Source organism: Ambystoma mexicanum, chromosome 11 (genome assembly GCF_040938575.1).
Source record: "Ambystoma mexicanum isolate Mex_15411 chromosome 11, UKY_AmexF1_1, whole genome shotgun sequence".
NCBI lineage: Eukaryota > Metazoa > Chordata > Amphibia > Caudata > Ambystomatidae > Ambystoma > Ambystoma mexicanum.
In genome coordinates this window covers 449,356,834-449,377,875 of record NC_090934.1, presented here as the reverse complement: position 1 = coordinate 449,377,875, position 21,042 = coordinate 449,356,834, and the positions used below count along the sequence as shown (strand labels likewise).

The following is a 21,042-nucleotide window of genomic DNA, read 5'->3' as shown; positions in this document are numbered from 1 at the left end:
TATATTAGTTTGAGGCTACCTTCCATATCATCTCTACAGCTCCTCTACTCTGGGCTGTTACTTTCAGGAGCCACAGCAGAGAATAGGAGGACTGAAAATATGTACCACTCTGTAGAGGGTACAGTTGCTCCACCTTTGGGTACAAGTGCGAATGGATGGTCCGCTACTGCAACCTCTGCTCACATCCTTCTATCCCATGTTGTGCAAAGAAACGCCTGCACCCAGACTCAAAGGGCCTGCTCGTTGCCATTACATGCATGAGACCCCATTGACGTAATCCACTACTTGACTCGGAAAGAGCATGTGCTGCCTGTCTGACTGTCATCGCCCTCTTGGAACGTGCTGTGGGATTTCCCTGTAGCTTATGAGCCCCATCAAATTTCTAAAGACTACGGAAAATGTAGAAGATTTGGAATGTGGGCTGCTGCACTACACTAAATAGTCCGAAGCAACAAAGGCCATGGCATGGCATTACCAGAAGATAACATGCTCTTGCGTCACATTTGGTACTGGAGATGCTACCCTTTTCAAACAACCTGCGCCCCCTTACTCTTTATCTCAAGTAGTTGAAAATAAGCTCCTGTGTTTGGTGTTTCATACAGGACCATATCGAGAAGGGGGGGGGGGGGCGTGGAAAGATGTGGAATAAGGAAAGGCTATCTGATTCCCACAGAGCAGCATCATTCTTGCATGATGAGTGCTCTATGTTTAGCTCAATGCCTCGCTAGCTGTCAAGCACATAACTCCCATAGGTTCTAACATGGTGGAAGGTAAATATATTTTCTCTGTGAACAGAATCCTGAAAAATTGCTGAGATGGGTGGCAGTCTGGAATGGGTTTCAGCAACGTTAATGGGAACACATTGAAAGGAGGAGTCAACCTCTTCTGGAGGGTAAGGTGTGGGGAAGGCTTTCCTGCAGCAGAGCGGCAAACGGGGCAATGCTACGTAGATACAGCTGTGTGGGTAACCCTTTGGATAAACAGCTTTGTGGTACTTTCACCTACCTGGCACATCACACCAAGCTTTAATAGGGTTAGGACGAAATGTCAGAATAAGAATTACCAACCCCACCAAAAGACCTAAAATACACACCACGAAAAGTTTTAACTACCAAAAGTTCGAACTTTTCGTGGTATGTGTTTAGGAGTTTTGGTAGGGTTGGTATGAAAAAAGGCTGCTGGGGGTTGGGGCGGGTGTTCCCCGTAACACCCTGCTTACTACAGTGCAGTGAGCGGGGATTGCAGGGGACATCCCGCCAGCCCCCGCCAGAACAAACAAAAATAAAGGGGCTGCAGGGGTGTCCCCCCGCAATATTCAGCTCACGGTACTACGTAGTATAGTGAGCGGGGGACACCCCTGCATGTTCACTTGGCAAATGTACGAACATTTTGTATGTGCATTTCCCATGCAACCATTTCGGTCGCGGAAAATCAGCCGTGGTAATTTCACACAGATCCGCTTAATATGGTCGGAATGCTCTCAGCCCTCCCTTTCTGTATTTCCCAAAGGTTGAGCAATAGAGATCCCTAGGTCTCGGAAAAATATCAAGTGTGTTAATTCAACCTTTTTTTCGGTTTGAACTTGTGGATTTGTTTGGCATGGCTTTCCCTGAGTTTCTGTGATCTAATTTTTCTCCCAACCAATTCATCCCATCTATAGCTGCTGGTCATACATTGGAAGGATAGGAGGTGTTCAGCCGGTGACCCTAACCCCTGGATCCTGCATGGTACAAGGTATCATAGAGCATGAACTGATGCACAACCTGGGATTCAATCACGAGTCCAACCGAAAGGACCGAGACAACTATGTTGACGTCATGTGGCAGTACCTTAGTAAAGGTAAATGCACCCAAGGACTATTGTTGACCATTATAGTTCTTGCAAGTGGTCTAGGTTTCAACTATCCTTCACATTGCCAGAATCTGGGCAATTCTCTAGGTGGTCCATCGCTAATCCTGATCCAACCACTGAAGATCAGCTTTATTTCCCATCACCAAAAATCCTGATTTAGCTGCTCCTAATATATTTAACAAACATGACAATGCCACGACTCTCTAAGAACTACTTATGCAGGAACACTTCCCCAAAGATTAAATATCCTTTCTGAGGAGGTGATGTTCTTGCTTTCCTACCAGCTTATATTGTTCGGTGATTTTTAAAAAAAAGGCTATCTAATAACATGTACAGGCTAATAAAATGTTCTTTGCTCCCAGTTTTGTTATTCTACAATTAGAATTGGAAGGGGCAAACTTGATCCAGGACGCTTTACCATTGGTTGTAAAGGCCAGTGGGCGGCCACCATAATCACAAATTAATTTATGTAGACACTGGCAGAGACTACCTATACTCTGTACAGGTTCTCTAGGCCACTGTTCTGAGTCACTTATCGCTTCATGTTCTTTGCGCTCTGAAGTAAACTGCACTGAGAATGGGCATGCGGCTGGAGCAGACGTGGAGAGGAAGCATGAGTTTGTGTGCTGCAGCATACTCTGACCTTCTGTGCACGCTCCCCACCTGTCGCCTCACCCTGGCACGGATCAGTGTATTGCAGTGCAAATCTCAGACTGTGCATCCTAGGTCCTTGAAACATGGCTTGAGTTGTGTTACTCACATCGAGATGCTTAAAATTAGCTATGTCAGGTCTTTCTACAACCACATCAATGTTTTTGCTGATTTCTGGCAACTGTCTTGTGTGAAGGAGCGGAAATCCAGAGAAAGGGTTCAGGTGTCCAAATGTCATGTAACCAGTAATGTCCGGAGGGTCCTAACGGGTAACTATTAAAACTTTGGTGCCGATTGGTGGAACAGGGTGGAATTGTATAAGGAACCATTTTTAGGATCTTGCCATTCATATTTTAGGAAGACTGGCACTCTACCCGGAGCACTGGTAAAGACAGTTTGCTTTTAGGAGGATGAGCTTGAAGATAAAGCTGTTTTCTAAAGTATCTTCCCTTTCCAGTCCCACCCTCTACATCAGATTGCCCATTCTTTCTGACCCACCTGTCACCATCCCTGCCCTGCAATTCCAGGTGCGCCCTTCAGTTTGTGGGGGCAGAACCCTAACTACCTCAGCCCAAAGAGTGTCTGCCACCTGAGGCAAGGGTGCACATTTTGTACATAGAGCAATGTTTATTGTACAATAAATCCAGGAAGCAATTTGCTAGTATCGTAGGACCAAACCAACCAGATTCTCAATGAACTACATCAATTTATACATTTTCATACATTTGGCTGCAGATGAAAAGCTCCCTGATTATTTTTTTTTTTTTATTAAGGATGGCAACCTTCTCCACATTGCCACTCAACTCTCGCTCTGCCGTCAAACATTCCTCTGATATGTCGCCTTCTTGAGGAACTGGACCTTGACATCCTCGGCCTCACTGAGACATGGTTCACTGCCAGCTCTGTCACCAGCTTTGACACACTCCTACCTGACGGTTAGATCCTCTCCTTTACCTTAAACCCACCCTCTGTAAGGAAGTACCAGAATTTGTGGAAAAAATGGGAGCAAATGCTTAATAGAAATGCTCTTTAGATCTCCTATTACTCACTATTGAAGAGCTGTCGAAATCAGTTACAAAATTAGACTGAAATAAATGAGCTAAGTGAACAACTCAGTACATTCAAAACAAGTGATGAGTTACAAACCATCCTAGAGGATATCAACACATCATTAACGCAATATAAAAAAGAAATTGAACAACGAAAAGTCAGGAAATTCAGACGGGACATGTTGGATTATTCCCAGGATATTGTATATACTTGGCAAGAATATTATCAAAACGATAGACCACAACATCCCAATAGACCACAACCAGAATCCTCAAGACGAGATACGAGTGAAGCTAGCAGTGAGATCCCCTCAAGTGGAGAAGAGAGACCCAAAAGAGCAGATCAAACAAGAACCCAACCACCAACTTCTAATCCGAGAGTAGGGATCCTACATAACTCTCAAGTAGCGACCACATCTACAGTCCCGCAGTCTTCTTTAGACAAAAGACCACCAGAAGAGGTATTAAGAAACCTAAGGCCAAGGAACAAACAAGCCAACACTTAGTGGTGAACATTTCATCCAAACAATTTATAGAAAGTCAATTAGAAGTAGTAAATCTGGGACTTTCGTTCACACCTACCCAAAACACCACCCATCTGGAAGAAGGCTAAAAGTCTTCTTTTCCACACAGACTCCAGTTGAACACCCAAGCACGTGAGAGTTTCTGGAGATTAAACCTAAGAGTACATTTGATCCGCCCATTCACAATACTACCTTGAAGTTATTCGAATCACAGATGTTGCATCAACTTAAAAGAATTAACTACAACAGTATAAAAAGATATAACATCAGAGTAATATCAAAGATTTAGCAGATGACCACACATTGACCCTTAAACCTGCCGATAAGGGAGGTGCCATCGTAGTTATGGATACCATCTTCTACAATGCCTTATACTTCTGAATGATAGGGACACGTACATAGCAATTGACGAAGATCCTACTTCAAACATACAAGCTATGATTGTGTCTATTCTGGAGAAAGCACTTGAGAATGATTAGATTACCTTGAAAACTAAGACATATTTGTCTAAACCATACCCCATTATTCCAGTATTCTATGGACTCCCAAAGATCCACAAACATTTGATCAAACCACCATTAAGACCAATAGTTGCTGGTACAGATAGCGTATTTGACCCCTTGGCTATCTACATTGATCAGATTCTACAACCAATAGTTCAAAAGACTAATACGTATCTTCGAGATACCACCCATTTTCTCATCATCCAGAATATCCAGAATCTTCAGATAAATGACACTTTAGTAACTTTGGATGTACAGAGTCTTTATACCTCCATCCCACATGACAAGGGAATTGAGGCACTGGAATGGGCCCTACTGCAAGAAAATGACTGTCTAGCAGAAAAAACCTTTGCACTGGAATTAGCCAAAATTATCCTACACAACAACTTTTTCAGATAAAATAACCAATTTTACCTACAGGCCTCAGGCACCTCTATGGGTTCTGCCATGGCACCGGCCTATGCAAATTTGTTCATGCATCATTTAGAATCGCTATACATCATTAATCACGGAGAATGGGGTCCCAGATTGATATGCTGGATAAGATATATTGATGATGTTTTTGTAATTTGGAGAGGAGACAAGGCACAACTTGAAAGGTTCCTACAGTATATCAGTCAATGAGAGGATCAAATTTACAATGGAGATTGAAACACCTAAAATCCACTATCTCGATGTTGAACTTGAACTTAAAGATGGAGTGATTGTCACTAATTTATTTACCAAACCCACTGATGTCAACAATAGCTTGCACTACAGGAGATTTCACCCGAAACACCTAAAGAACAATCTGCCTTATAGCCAATTCCTCCGAGCTAAAAGAATAACATCGGTTGAAACTACACTAATGGTCGAAATGGACAAAATGGAATCTAAATACTCGAAGAGGGGATACCCGCAAAATGTGATGGTGGCAGCTAAAACAAGAAGCACCCTTATATCAAGGGAAGAATTGTTGAAGAAAACACCTGAGAAAAGAGATCCCATTCCTATATTCATTAAAATACTCGCGTCAAAGTCACCAAATCACACGACTAATTAGAAAGAATTGGAGGACAATACAACTGGACCCACACTTGAAGGATCTTTTCCCAGAGCCTCCCCTAATTGCCTACAAAAGATGAAAAAACTTTAGAGATAGATTGGTGAAAGCAGAACTAACACAAGTTGATCGACAAAGGGTGCTACAAACTAAGAAAATTGGCACCTTTCTGTTTCTACATTGTAACAACTGCAACAACATCACAAAAGGTGACTACCTGAGACATCCTCGAACAGGTGCAAAAATCAAATTACGACATTATGCAACCTGCGACACCAAATCTGATTTATGCCTTGAGCTGCCCTTGTGGCATTTATTATGTTGGACAAACAAAGCGGAAGATGAAGGAGCGATGCAATGAACACAAGAGTAATATTCGCACAAAGAACGAACGGTCCCCAGTAGCGAGGCATTTTAATGAGAAAAAACAGTTGCACAACTGAGATACCAAATTTTAGAAGTAGTACAAAGATCCCCACGAGGTGGAAATCATGCAAAAAAGATGGACCAACATGAGCTATTCTGGATTGACAAACTAGACAGCATGTTCCCATATGGAATGAATGAAGATTTTCACCTAGGAGTATTTTTATGAGCAGTAAACGCATCCATGATGTACAGATTATCTATGGAATTGAGTCACGTAATCTAAAAAAATCTTTGTCTTTCAGTGTAGACACACCCGCTGTCTTAGATTCCCTGTGACTGGGCAACCTCATATGGATGAATTATAGTCTGACTGTATTCACTCTTCCTTTTTTGAACATTCTGAAGATGTAACATCTGTAAACTTGCATTTATATATTGTATGTCTGCACATAGTATTGTGATCTTAAAACTGATCAGCGATCTTTACCAATACTGTTAGCACTTCTCTCAATGAGTCACACTGTGTCCAAACTGCTCTACTTGTATTTAATTTAACTAGAGTGGACATACACACTCTATTGAATGAGTTGAATATGAGATTGCCCCATTATGAGTACATGGCAGATATCTACCACTATGCGTACATTGTTAAATAATTTTATTACATGTACTAAAGGACCATGAACAAGTGCATCTGCAGTCACGTGTAAAAATAAATTCAATAAGCATCATTCCTAAGACTGTGAGCAAAGGTGCCCCTTTGGGGTACTCACAACATACAGCTCCCATGCAGTTCAGACCTTTGTCATTCCCGTTCCCTGTAAGGGCTTGCCTCCCATCATGGAGCAGAGCTCAATTTTTTACCGGCCTCTGCACATTACTCAACTTGCAGCACCTAGATACCTTTCCTCTACCCCTTATAAGCTTGTCTTAACGTGTAATAGGCCCCCACAAACCGGCCTTTCCACGATCAGTGACGCGATGCGGGTGACGATCTGCGCAATGATATCAGATGTTTACATCTGACGTCATTACGCCGACACACAACGTCAACACAATACTTAATCTGGCCTCCCGCATTTGGCGCCATTCGTGGATGCCGACCACTCAAATCAAGAGTCCCAGGAGAGGTAAGAAGCTCTGCTAGCATGCCGTATCTGATGGCAATCCTCTAGCCCTGCGAGGCTTTTTTTACTCTGCTCAATTTCTCCCTGTAGATAGAGGTATGACATTACCACCCTCTGTCTTTTACAGGGGATGATTTAAGCCACCACTATCCCGCTTTCTTTTTGTGAAGTACGAATTTTCTCCCAACACGGGAGTTACTGACTAATCATTGGACACATTGTCCATCTCATCTACTATGTGGTGAGTGCATAAGTGTACGTTATCTCTCACAACCCCCGAGTTGTTTCTAAACATCACTCTCTAGCACTTAAGTGTTTAAATTTAGAGTATTGTTAACAGCACTGCACCATTCTAAAAGACATATTCCATCCTTTTTAACTTTTCTACAGTACAAGAACGCATTGAATACGGATTAATTGCAGTTTAGGGGTCCTCCCCATTTTTTCAACATTGATTACCCCCTCCGAATAGACACCTAAGGGGCACCGATGAGAGGTAGAGAAGCCCTTTTTTTTGCTTTGGTTCTAAACATATCATGTTTGAGAATGTAGTGACATTGTACTAAAAACATCCTTATCTTTTATGCTTTAAGGGGAACAGTTTGTCTTGAAGTACTTCACCTATGAAAATATGAAAAACTGAATTGTGATAACACAGAACATTCAGCTCCTGAAGAAGGGATATAATAAGCACTCAGTGAATACTTGAGTGACTATGACTTTATAAGTATAACACAATTGGTGATGAACCAGTAAGCTATTTTTTCAAAACACTTTGTTTACACCTACTCTGGTTTATTGTATTATAAACAATTTATTTTCAAATGGTTACATTGAAATCTATTCTAAAAAACTTGATCTACTCTTTGTAAATTACTGTTTGCTATTGGCAATAACCCGAGTGTGCAGGGGACGCGAGTGTTCCACAGCCCGTAGACACTTCTTCTCTTGTTATGTACCACTACCTAGTGTCAAGGCAGTGTTTTTCTCCTCTGCACCTCACTTAATCTTAATGAGTATTACAAAAATCAGTATTTGGATTCTGGTGTGCATACTGTGTCCATCTTTTTCTTTTAGATCCTCTCCTTGCCCAGGCCCAACTGTGCTGGGGGGGAGGGGTGTGACCCTTATCTTCCCTGAGTGGATTCCTTCCACTGTCACTCCTATGCAGACCTACTTCTTCTTTGAATGCCTTGTCTGCCGACTCTCTCTCTCTCCTAGTCATTCCTTTACCGTGGCTACTATCTATCGGCTACCTGGTCAAATTTCCGCCTTCCTCTCTGAGTGGGCTGACCTCTCCTCCTCACTCCTGTCCTCAACCTCTCAACTCCTCTTTCTTGGAAACTTCAATATCCACCTTGATGCCTCCTGTCATCCCTCTGGACTCTTTCGCGACCTCTGCGACTCTCTCTCTCTCTATTCTCCCGTCTGGGCCGACCCATTCTGCAGGGCACACTCTTGATGCTCTGATCTCTTCTGACCTTCCCCTCTCTGTCCCTCTCTCCACTCCTCTCTCCTGGAGTGATCACTTTCTCCTATCCTCCCACCTCACCCTCCCTACCCCACAGGCAAAGACACCCTCATCACTGCCACCCACCTTCGCGGTCATCTGACCCATGAAGCGTGTGTCATTTGAGGCTTTCACTACCACCTTCTCGCCTCCCCCCCCCCCTTCGGCTGACTCCCACCCTGAAACAGCCTTCTCCACTCTTCACTCTGCTATATCTGATACCCTTGATATCCTTGCCCCTGTCATGAGGATCCGCCTGAAGCCCAAAGCCAAATGTAACTCCTGTTATGACTCAGATCTCGTCACCCTTTAAACGCAAGTGCAGGGTGGCAGAGAGGAAATGGCGTGCTTCATGTTCATCCTCTGTTGAACTGGCCTGCCGCCTCCTCCAAAGGCAATACTGGCTCTCCATTCTCACTAAGAGAGCCCTTATCCAAGCCTGCATCTCTGCGGCATCTAACAATTCGGCCGAACTCTTTAAAATCTGCAAGGAGCTGGCCAACCCTGCTGGAGTCTCCACCTCTCCTGTCCCCTCCCAGGCCCTCTGCACAGCACTGGCCTCTCACTTCATTTAAAAAACTCAGGACATCCTGTCCTCACTCTCCTCCCATCACCTCCCCCCCTGTCTATTCCCTGCTCTCCCTCTGGCCCTTCTGCAGCCACCCCTCCTCCCTCCTTCTCTGCCTTTCCCCTTTTTTCTGCTGACGAGGTTTCGAGACAAGTCCGATCTATGAAAGTCTCGTCAAAACAGGTCCACCCCTGTTCCTCCAAAACTATCAAGGACCACATCGACTCCCTGGCCCCTGCCCTGGCTGACTTCTGCAATCACTCCTTCGCCTCTGGAGTCTTCCCATCCCCCCCTCAAGCACTCCCTTGTGCACCCCCTTCTTAAGAAACCCTCTTCCGACCCCTCCTGCCCAGCTAACTATCGCCCAATCTCTATCACTCCTTTCCTGGGCAAGCTCCTGGAGAAACTGGCCATCTCCCAGCTTAATCTCCATGCTGAATCTGTTGGTAGTCCTCATGACCATCAGTCAGGCTTCACAGCTGCCAGAAGCACGGAAACTGCTCTCCTGAACATCCGTGAGGACTTGCTCTCTAACCTTGACTCTAACACCCCTTGTGTTCTCATTTTGCTCGACCTCTCTTCTGCCTTAAACACTGTCAACCACACCATCCTGCTCAACCGTCTCCATGATAACCTGGGTATCACTGGTCAGGCTCTGGCGTGGCTGACCTCCTTCCTCTCCAATCGACCCTCCCAGGTCCAACTGGGTTCCTTCCTCTGACATCTTTTTCTCTACCTGTGGTGTCCCCCAGGGATCTAACCTCTCCCCCTGGCTGTTCAACCAGTATCTGGCTCTTCTTGCTCACCGCATCGCTGCTCTGTCCCAACTTTCAGTGCTACGCGGATGATGCCCAGCTCATTTTCAGGCTACCGTCGGCCTCCTCTTCCCCTTCCCTCATCTCTGACGGTCTCTCTGCTAGCCAGGAATGGTGTGCCGCCAACGACCTCTGCCTTAAAGCCAGTAAGACTGAGATTCTACTTATCGGCACACCCACTCCCTCCTTCCCTGCAGCTCTCTGGCCGGCCTCCCTTGGCCCTCTTCCTGCGCCTACCTGCAAGGCAAAAAACCTTGGTCACCTTCGACTCCACACTCTTTCCCTCCTCACATATCTGACGTCTCTATGAAGTCACACTACCAGCTACACCTCCTCAGAGGTATCCTTCTTTTCCTCTCCTTCCCCCAGAAGCTCACTGTCACCAGAGCCCTGGTTCTCTCGAAGCTGGACTACTGTAACAGCCTCTATCTAAATCTTGCTGCCTCTACTCTCCGCCCTTTGCAACTCATCCAGAACAGGACTGCGAGACTTGTCCTTGGCCTCAAGCCCAGGGACCGTATCTCTCCAGGACTGAAATCACTACACTGGCTCCCAGTGGCTGTGAGGATTAAGTTCAAAACCCTCTGCATTGTCCACAAGGCCTTCTGGGGCCTTGGGCCAAAATACCTTCAACTCTCTTCCTTCTCGAGCTCTTCGCTCATCCACCTCCAACTACCTCAGGGTCAGCCGCTTCTCCAAGCAACGAGCTAGGGGTAGAACTCTCTCCGCAGCAGGGGCCTCCCACTGGAACAGCTTTCCTGCCTCCCTGAAACTTGAGGAGAACCATCTCCGGTTCCAGAAGCACCTCAAAACCTTCCTCTTTGCCTCCACTTTCTCTCCCTCTCTCCCCTGCTAAAATCACTGAACCTGCACTGAATCTACTACTGGGCCACTCACCGATCTCGGTCCTTGGCCCAGCCACTCTTCCCTGCACTGCCTACCTGCACTACGGGACTGTCTCTGTATCCTACAGCCCCTTCTCCCGGCACTTACCTTGCACTTGCCACCAGCTGGCCCTATTTATCTTGTATTCTACTAACCATGTACTGCACTTTCCTTGCACTTGCCACCAGCTGGCCCTATTTATCTTGTATTCTACTAACCATGTACTGCACTTTCCTTGCACTTGCCACCAGCTGGCCCTATTTATCTTGTATTCTACTAACCATGTACAGCACTTTTCCCCCTCTCCCCTTCCCCTTGCACTTTTCCCAGTCCCCTCTACCCTTGCACTTGCGCGATCTGAATGACACCTGGCCTAGTAGGATCGTTATCTGTCTCCCCTTGTTGCCCCCCCGCCTCGTCGCGCCTTGAAACCCTTGTGTATAGGCGCGTTACAAATGCCATATATCATATCACCCCTCAAACATGATTAACATTTACAAAGAAGTTCCATCTTTTCCAAATTCATTCTTTCTCATTAGTCATCGACAATGTTTATGACCATCTTCGCATTGTGTTCAAAAGTCCTCATTTGCTGGGGATTGGTCCGTGGTAGGTCGTGACATCATGGTACAATGAAACATTCACGTATCATAATTCATTATTTAGTAACAACTGGCCTAGAACCTTTTAACCTGAAGTGTGATTGCACATGGTCCACTCAGATATTTTAGCAATATGAGGAAAGGCTGAGCAAATAGGTTCTCGTTGAGATTGCAAACCCATCCACACCAGCATCTCGGCTCCTTAAGACATTCTAATTCATGACACCACCCCTCCAACACGTACAGCTTGTAGTTTCACCTTGGGAAAACAATTGAACACCAGACACCCTGGCCTCGGGGCCCATCTTTGTTCCCTGCCCAGGAAAATGGCCAAATCCATCTACAGGACTTCAGTGCAATGGACAAGATTACATCTGCTCCTTGCAGAACTATTATACCCTAAATCTTTGTCCTGTTTGCAGGCTGACCTACTGGATGACTCGATCTTCCTCCGTCAACCCCCCAAGCCCACAAAGCCAGAATCTCCCAGCTACAAAAAAATGCATCGTGCAACTGCTACTGCAAAATCCAAATAAACTCCCAAAACCCCACTGCATGCAGATTCATATAAACTCCTTATTGAACTTCTTTTATATGTTCACCCGTGTATGTCTTTTAAATGGTATTCCCTCTTTACCACCAGGTTTCAGGACAGGCCCCGTCTGCATGGGCATTGCATCCATCTCCCAGTTTCTGTGTACCTCACAGCACCCTGTGTGTAGATTGTGTTAATTTTACATTTGGGTTTTTAACACTGTTTTTACACACGTGCACATCTAATATGTATCGGTTTTAAACAACAGTAGCACTAAAGGTAACCTATCATATCCATAATTAACTTCACTCCATACATCTGAACTTGCACCACTGCGCCCAGTTCGCCACCACCCAAGGCATCAATAGTGTGCGCACATGAGCCCCTCTTAATCATGGAGACCGTTCCTGACCACCCCAACACTCTCTGCTCTGCCTCCATTCCCCTACCCTGCACATCTTCCCATGCACACTGAAGAGAGGGTTTCCAAAAAGTGGAGCATGAGCGAATGGAACATTGAGTAAGCCGTGCACAAAGCATTTCCCGCAGTTGCTGCTGCGCATATGCTTGTGAGTGAAAATATACATTTCTGAATTTAACCTTTGTTGCCTCAAGTATTCTAAATACCAAACTGACCCTCTGATGACAATCTTAAATCACTGACTGAGTGCACACAGACTATTTGGGACTTCTGCCTGCTCTCTCCAATAGAATAGCACTCACTATCTTTCACTCAGATCTTTGCATAACCATCTATTGATTTCGGGATGGTTGTGGGGGGCGTGGAGTTGGACCAGTGAGAGGACTATTGGGCCTGTTGACAGGAAGTCGACCCAGTGGTTGGCCCTACTGATGCAATTGCATGGAGTGAGGTTGTAGACAGGCGGACATAGCACAATATCCCTGCCTGGCTGGGTAGGATTCCTGCGCACATTTAGTAGATGTCACAAAGCCTCCACAATCCTTGGACATGGGAAGTACGATACAGACACATGGACCTTAGCACATTGAACATGGGTCACCAACATTGAAGAGAGTTGGGACTGCTATTTACATTATTGGCCCTTTCAGTAGCAACACTGCATTTTAGCAGGACCCTAGCCCTTTAAAGATCAATCCCTTCTGACGCTTTGACCAACACCCATGTCCTACATCATCAGCAAATTGACACTTGGAGCAGCAACCCTTGTATGTTGGTACATCATGACGTGCTGGCAGGCAGCCTGGCGTATTAATGAGCCCACAGGCGTATAAGCTGAACCTCTGAAATTACTGATGGCACCCTGACATATACAGCATTTAGTTTGAATACTTTGGTATAGGTCAAATCATTAAAGTGGCTCTTTACCTCCCATAATGGGTGTAAGCAGCCTGTGCTCTTTTCATATACTTCCCAAGTTGATGTGCCGGTGATCTTCTGCGTACTTTTTTGTATAAATAATGCCATAGTTTCAATCAATTTTTAGATTGAAAACGGGCAAAATGAAGACCATCCAGCTTCATGCAAGATTAAAGCATGCCTTTATTTTTTACATTAACGGAAAGTATACAATCTTACACTTGCCATAGATGATATACACTGCATTGCTTGTTTTTATATGCATTTCTTCAGTGTTATCCTCTGCTATTATACTTTTAGGGGATCAAGGCAACTTTGATAAACGGATTGATGGAAACACCCTAGGCCTGCCCTATGACTACAGCTCAGTGATGCACTTTGACAGGTAAGCAAGGATCTGGACCGTGGAAGTAAGCCATTACTTGAGTAAAACATGTAATGAGATGAGATAGTGGGGTGTGGGGGTGTTGACAGTGATGCAAGGATGGAGGTATAAGATTGAAGCCAGTTTCTAGGAAACTAAGTTATTGAAAGTGCTGTAGTATTTTCTCTGTGGGTGAGTCCACTTGCAATTATTGCCCCCACTCTGCCTGATATCTTGGACTGTGCCAGGTTTCAAAGGCATTGGGAGTTGAGTAGGGTTGAGGAAGAGGTATGTTGACGTGTGTAAAGGGAGGTAAAGGTGCTCCACGAAGAATTTTCAATGAGTCTTTTATCTGACTGGGTAGAGCGATGACCTTATGCACAATTTTTCAATTTTTCTCCAACAGTTTTGCTTACTCCAACACAAGTGGAAAGAAAACTGTTATTCCAAAACCAGACCCAACCATCCCCATTGGGCAGCGGTATGGATTGAGCAACTTGGACGTGGCCAAGGTCAACAAGCTGTACAATTGTAGTAAGTTGTGCTATATTTTTACATATGTGCAGCTTCCCATATTCGCATACACACCTTTGGAATTTATGGCAATTTCTAACTTTTAGTCAGTCCTGTTGAAAACTCCGAGGGTTGTTCTTTGTGAGCCCGGTGTCTCTGCTTTGTCCTTACTTGATTTGAAGCAGCTGCACATGGTGGTAAAGTGCACATATTTTCAGATGGTGGTCTTTCTATGCTGACCGTTTCCATCATGCCTGCAATCATTTTAGAAGTTTTATGTCACTGCTTTTATGCTCTTGTAATGGCCTATCTAACAGAACAAATAAATGTGATTATGATCATGATGACACGGAGAGCAGAAGCCTAATATTTTGGTGCTTACCAGAGAGGGGCAAGATGTCAAATCTGCCTGCTTTTGTATTGAGACAAAACCCTTAGAACTGAGCATGCAACCAGCCAGCCTCCACAACCTTTCACCCAAAACCGCCCTCCTTTACTAGCATGGTATTTTATTTAGTATGTTATGATTTGTACCGTGCACTGCTGCCATTTTAATCCAGGCGTTGGTTAGTGGCATTGAGAGTACAAGAGATTTAGGGTCTGATTCACAGAACGTTTTCCTATGGGTTTGCGCCCTTACAAAAAGCTTCTGTGAATCAGACCCTTAATGTGCTGTTGGTTGTTCAGTTTGGAAAAACCAGTCCCTGTGTTCTTTGTCTGTAGTTGGTGGAAGTTAGGTGGTGTTGGGTGTATGCGTGTGTGGGATGGTTTGTGTGTATGAGCTTTAGTTTTCTGTTTGTTGGATTAGGTTGGGTGTTGCAGAGTGTGTGCAGTTTGTGGTGGTTTTGTTTCTGCTGTGATAGAGGGGTGTGTGTGTCTAGTTTTCCATTTGAGGGCGAGTAAGCAGGACATTGGAACATTGTTAGTAGGGTAAGTGATGGGTGTCATCAGTGCTTAATTTGTAATAGAATAAGTGCCAGGGCTCATATTTTCTAGCCTACCCATGGCGCTTCAGGACGGGTAGCTTTCCGCTCACTGTTGCCATGACGCATGGCTGCTCTCCTCGGTGTATGAGATTAAGGGCCTCATCACGAGTTTGGCGGTAACCCTTAAATCTGGCGGTCGCGCTATTACTGCCGGATTTAAGGGTCTGCCAAATCAGGGCTTCGGCGGATTTCTCCCCAGCTCTGAGCTGGGGGAAATCAGCCGAAAATTCGCACTCATACCGCCGGTGGGAAATCCGCCAGCGGTATGAGTGCAAAAATTCCCCATTGAGCCCAATGGGGAATGGGGCATTCCCGAATGGGCTCAGTGGGGAATGGGGAATTCCACTACCGCCAAAACCGTGATCCAGCGCTAATGGCACCGGGGGTTTGGCGGTAGGGCAGATAGTGCCTGCACTTTTAGCGCCGGTGTTACCGCCCAACTCGTGATGAGGCCCTAAAGCTGCAACTCCCACTGGCTCATTTAGGTTGGATGGATGTACTGACTATGGATGATGTGTGATTTACAAATTCCAATCAAAATAACATAACATACTTGTTTTGTCTTGATATGAGACAAATGTTTAAGTGTGTCTTTAAACACAATCATTGTTGTTTTTTTGTTCATATGTTATAGATGTTTCTTAGGTGACTGACAGTTAAAATAATAAAGTTGCTAAAATATCAAATATTGAACCGAGTCTCGCTCATCTCCCTGTTTCATAGTCCCTACCCTCTTTCTTTCAGATCTGTGCAGGAGTTTGCTGAGCGACCCAAGCGGAAGTTTTGCCTCCACTGAAAAAACATCACAATTCCAGAATGAGGGCAGTTGTCTTTGGCTGATACGAATTCCGAAAGACAAGGTGACGCGCGCACTTGTGTGCATTTGCATAATGGTTTCACCATTCATCTCCTCTAGGTGTCTATGAACACTGTTGTGATGCACCACGCGTGTGTGGGATGCAGGCTCAGACTGGCCTAGAAGGCAATACGGCAATGCCGGAACCCACACAAAATTCTACTGTGGGACACTTTTTTTTGGGCCAATTTGGGCTACTTTTAAACGTTTCTTTACCTTGCAGCTAGTAGTTTTGACCACTGTTACTGAATAAATATTCTTTAAAATGCCCAATTTGCATCACATTTTACCAAAAACCTCCTCCTTGGGTACCACTCAAACAGCCTGTCCTAAAAGGAATGCATTTATTGAATTTATTTGGTACATTTAGGAGCCACTTAGCATCCTTTCGCACACTATATAAAACGTAGCATAAACGCATACATTAAAATCGTAAACGTAAAACGACTAGCATTTTGTTAACATTTCATTTTAAAATTCCCACATAACAAAGTCACTTAAGAAATGCATACACAGAATTATTTTTAAACCAAACATGAAAAGCTGAGGCCATCATTAGATAGGATTCCGTGCTAAATATCGCACTCCAAAACTGGTCGGAGTCATAGCTGCCAAATCTAGAATATCACCTCCTGTAAAAATCCTGAAGGGTCGCACAATTAGGATGTGCCGCGCTGTTTCAACTTGTAGGGTACAGCCTCGATAGATGAGCTCCTCTCTGTTGATCCCATTTCAGACACCATTATTTGCTAGTACCAGGGGAAGCTCAAAGCGCAGACACAATATACAACGTATAAGAGCAGGCAGGCGGAGTGTAGTCTAATATTTCCAAGGGTAGTACCCAAAACAAACCCTGATGTGTGCAGGTCTCCTATTGCTAGTAGCCTGCTCAACGAATAGATTAGATCAAATGTGCGTGTTTCTCTATTGATGCTGTTCAGGAAAAAGGGAATATCAGCTAGCCCGGTGCAGAATAGATTGATGTCCTGACAGTGAATTTCCACAATAACATCAAGGTCCCTAAAATAAACCCTGTTGGATAGCCGGTCACTATGAGCCAGTCTGCTGTATAATAATGAAGTTGTAGAGTTCCATTAAATGTTATCAGCCCAAAGCTTACAGGCATCTGTTTTCCACATGCATAGAAGGGACTGGAGGCCTAGTTCTAATCTTAAAGCCTCAACCAGAACAGCACTCGTGAGATTCAGGAGTGAGCGTAACATTTTCGCATCCAACTTTGGCAGCCATGATGCCACCTTCAGACGAAAAACTTCCAAGGCATATGGGATAGTTGGAATTATGGACACCCTGTATGCCATTACAAGGGCTTCAATGGAGCGACCACTTTTTTTTTTGTATCACTCTCCTCATGGCCAACCACTTGCCCCATTCTCTGTGCACTATCCGTTCCCCTAGGTGTCCTGCAAACTGGGAGGTCTCTAGATGGATACCAAGGTACTTCAGACAGTGTACGCCTGAAATGAGTCCAAATTTATAAAGTCCATGCAAAGGTGCCTCCACCCTTCTTCCTACCACAAGACACGATTTTCATCTTGCTGATGTACATTTTTTAGGCCATTAATATTTGAATAGGATAGTAGTGCATTTAGTGATCCCTGCAATCCAATTGTGGTCATGTCCATAATAACCACACACCATTTTGGTTTTACCAAATTGGTGAGGGAAATTGGAGGTGGATTTTAAAGCCAAATCGAGGTCAGACACGTAAAGGTTATATAGCAGGGCTGCCAACGCACATCCCTGCTTAAGCCCCACATTTGTGTGATATAGCCCAGAAAGTGATCCCTCTTGGGAGCATCCAATTCTAAAAATTTGTGCCGTACCTTTTCCCTATAGTCAAGAGCGAATCACACTGTTGAAGGATGTGCTGTAATCCACAAAACATAGGTATAGCGGAGCTTCCGGATAGCAACACACCAGATATAAAAGTGTGGAGAATCCAAATGGAAGGGAAGGTATTAAATCCCGTTTGGTGTGAATTGGTATTGGACTGATATTTTATTTGTATCGCACTCGTACACAAGTGTTTCGGAGCGTGACAAGGAAAGGGAGGGGAACAAGGGAGAACAAAAACAATCTTACTAGGCCCAGTGACATTGAGAACGTGCAAGTGCATGGGAGAGGAAGAAGGGGAAAGTCCATGTGGGGGGGGCTAGTGCTGAGCAAGGAGACAAATAAAATAAACAAATAATAAGGGCACTAAACAGTGGTAGTGCAGCCAGCAAGTGCTAGGTATAAGGCAGCAGCAGGGTGTGCCAGAATAAGTGCAGATAAACGGGGGTGGGGCTGTAGGTCTACAGATACAGACCTCAATACAAGGGATTGCCAGGAGGCAGTACGGGTGGGTGGAAGGGTGAGCAGGTACCTGGGCCTGAAAGTCAGAGGGTGACCAGGTGTACAATGCCGAGAAAGAACAGTTCAGCAGGGGGGAGGAGGAGAGAAGGCAGAAGCAAAGAGGAAGGTCTTGATGTGCTTCCGGAACCGGAGATGGTTCTTAAGTTTGATTGGCAGGGAGGCTGTTCCAGAGGGAGGCCCCAGCCCAACACAAAGATCTACCCCTGCTTGTTTCTTAGAAAAACGACTGACCCTGAGGGAGTTGGGGATGGAGGACCAAAAATCTCAGGATTGAAGGTATTTACAGGGGGCGAGCTGAAGGTATTTTAGGCCCAGGCACCGATTGTAATAGGTGTGCTTTTTCAACCCAATCTGATTGCAACTGCAACAGCAGTCCCACAGAAAGCTTGGAACTACAGTCCAGCATCACAAGTAGTCGTGAGCAAGCAGGGTCTTTTCTTAAACCCTGCTTGAAAACGGGCATCAATGTAGAACCTCTCCACGAAGGGGGAATGGCACCAACTTCACATATGTATAGAATCGATCTCTTCAGTAATGCAGCACAGAAGGGAGGATCTATTTTTAATACTGCAAAACAGTCCATCCGGGCCCATGGGCCGTGATGTTTTGGGTTTCCTTAGCATCCCTTCTAGATCTGAGGCTATATGGGACTAAGGAGTCGGCCATAGATGTAACTGACCCAACATCTCTGTCCTTGATTGGGGACCAATAGTGTTTCCCAATATATCTGCCCCAGTCCTCTTCTGCCACACAAAAAACTTCCAGGGCCTCAGGGCTAGCGCTAAATATTTGGAGCATGTACCAAAATGTCTTTGAATCATGGGTTCTGATCCAAATCTGGAATAATTGCCATCTGACAGATGTATGGCTATCTTTATGGGACTTCAACCACGCCTTGTAGTGATATTTTTATTGTGTTTACTTGTTATCTATAGGGACAGGTCTCCTTTGTTGTGTTACACTTGTTAAATCGCAGGGCGTCCCTAACTTCTTTTTTTCTTTACTGTAATGGCCAGGTGATACGGGGCAACTTTTTTTTTAAAGTTTTAATTCGCTTGTATAAACTGCATAACCCCAGATGCGAGATCACCTCTCTGTTGGCCCAGATCCCAATGGCACATCGCTAGTACAGACTCTGCTAACAAATAACCTCTGTTTACTGCCTTGTTAAAAGCGCCCATGTTGGTGGCACACCATATTGACCTGTTCCTCTGCAGGTTTACTTGTGGACAATTTCTCAGGAAATCTGTAGGTTTACAAATCAATCTCATTATGACGTGGGCACTCATGCTCACACATTGGGTGGTTAATACAGGCAATGTTTTCATAATGGGTGCATTCACAAATATAATATGCACTACCTATCGACCGCAGAACTGACTAATTCCACCTTAGCTTCAGGCGTAACACTTTGAACTGGCTGCGCTCTGACGACATCTGATCTGCCTCTCGGCACCTGGCTCAGCAACTTTCGATTATGTACTGCCTGTACTAATTTACTGTATCTAGTTCTGTTTATCTAATCCATACCTGTGCCTTACCATGTACCTTATCCGTTTTAACCTTGTACTTTTCTCTGATTCCATGTACGTATATGTAACTTGCCTCACCCTGTAACCTATGCTGTAAATCTCCTTATGCATTTGTTCCGCCCAGTTACCTCCGGGTTCGGTGCACCCTACAAATAAACAATATCAATTATGCTACAATTGTCCCCATTAAACCAAGTAAACTTTACATCAGATGCCCTTGGAGGGTGCGGGGTCAGATCAAAAGTCGCCATTAGTTCATGCCACTCCCTTGCACATTTTAATAACGATACAGCCACTTGGGTCCCCGGTGGGTAGATCACTTTAGCTATGCAAACTACGTTAAAGTCTCCAGCCAGGATAATCCTCCCATGCTTCACTTTTGACAACCAGGCTTGCAGTGTGTCGTGTACAATATCCATAAGTTAATTGTCTCTCCTCCCCTTGGGGGGTCAAATAGAGTTAACGCCAAGGTACCCCCATTCTTCAACAGGTATGGGAGGACGGCTGTCGGTACACTGTCATACTCTCGCATCCCTCCAAAGGGAATAGGAGAATACTTGCATCTCGCCCCGATACAGAGCCCACCCCTAGGTCGGCCAGCTATGGGAGGTGAAGAGAGACGAAAGAATATAGAGTACCCATCTAATAGGAATGCTGAAGTAAGCAAGGTTTCCTGGAGGCAAAAGATGTGGAAAGAGTAATTCCTTTAAGCCTGAAGGGTTAGCCAGGAATGAACGGTGGCCAGGCGTGTTCCAAGAAAGCAGGGAGAACTGAGCTGCTTGCCCTTCTGGGATTCAATCCAGACATAGCAAAGCCTGTGACCAAGAATTCTCATTTTGGATCCGGGAGCCCAGGAATCCTTATCAAGCACCCGCACCATAGCCCTGCTAGATTCCTCCTCCCTGCCAATTGCTCTTTTGATAGAAGCTGGCATATATGCAGATGGATGGAAGGAGAACACCTCAAAGCCCAAGTCAAAAAAGTGATTTCACGTTCTGACAGATTCACTCTGCAACCAAGAACATGAAAAGGGGATTGCCCCAAA

At 44.9% G+C, this 21,042-nt stretch overlaps 1 protein-coding gene across 1 annotated transcript in view; it reads left to right on the top strand.

The window, feature by feature from the left end:
• Positions 1–21,042, top strand: part of LOC138503500 (astacin-like metalloendopeptidase) — a 485,620-nt gene that overhangs the window by 300,636 nt on the left and 163,942 nt on the right. The window contains exons 6-9 of the mRNA XM_069623281.1: positions 1,661–1,839; positions 13,671–13,755; positions 14,141–14,268; positions 15,978–16,093. Of these exons, the coding sequence (XP_069479382.1) occupies positions 1,661–1,839; positions 13,671–13,755; positions 14,141–14,268; positions 15,978–16,093 (508 nt within the window). The remainder of the gene's footprint in view (positions 1–1,660; positions 1,840–13,670; positions 13,756–14,140; positions 14,269–15,977; positions 16,094–21,042) is intronic.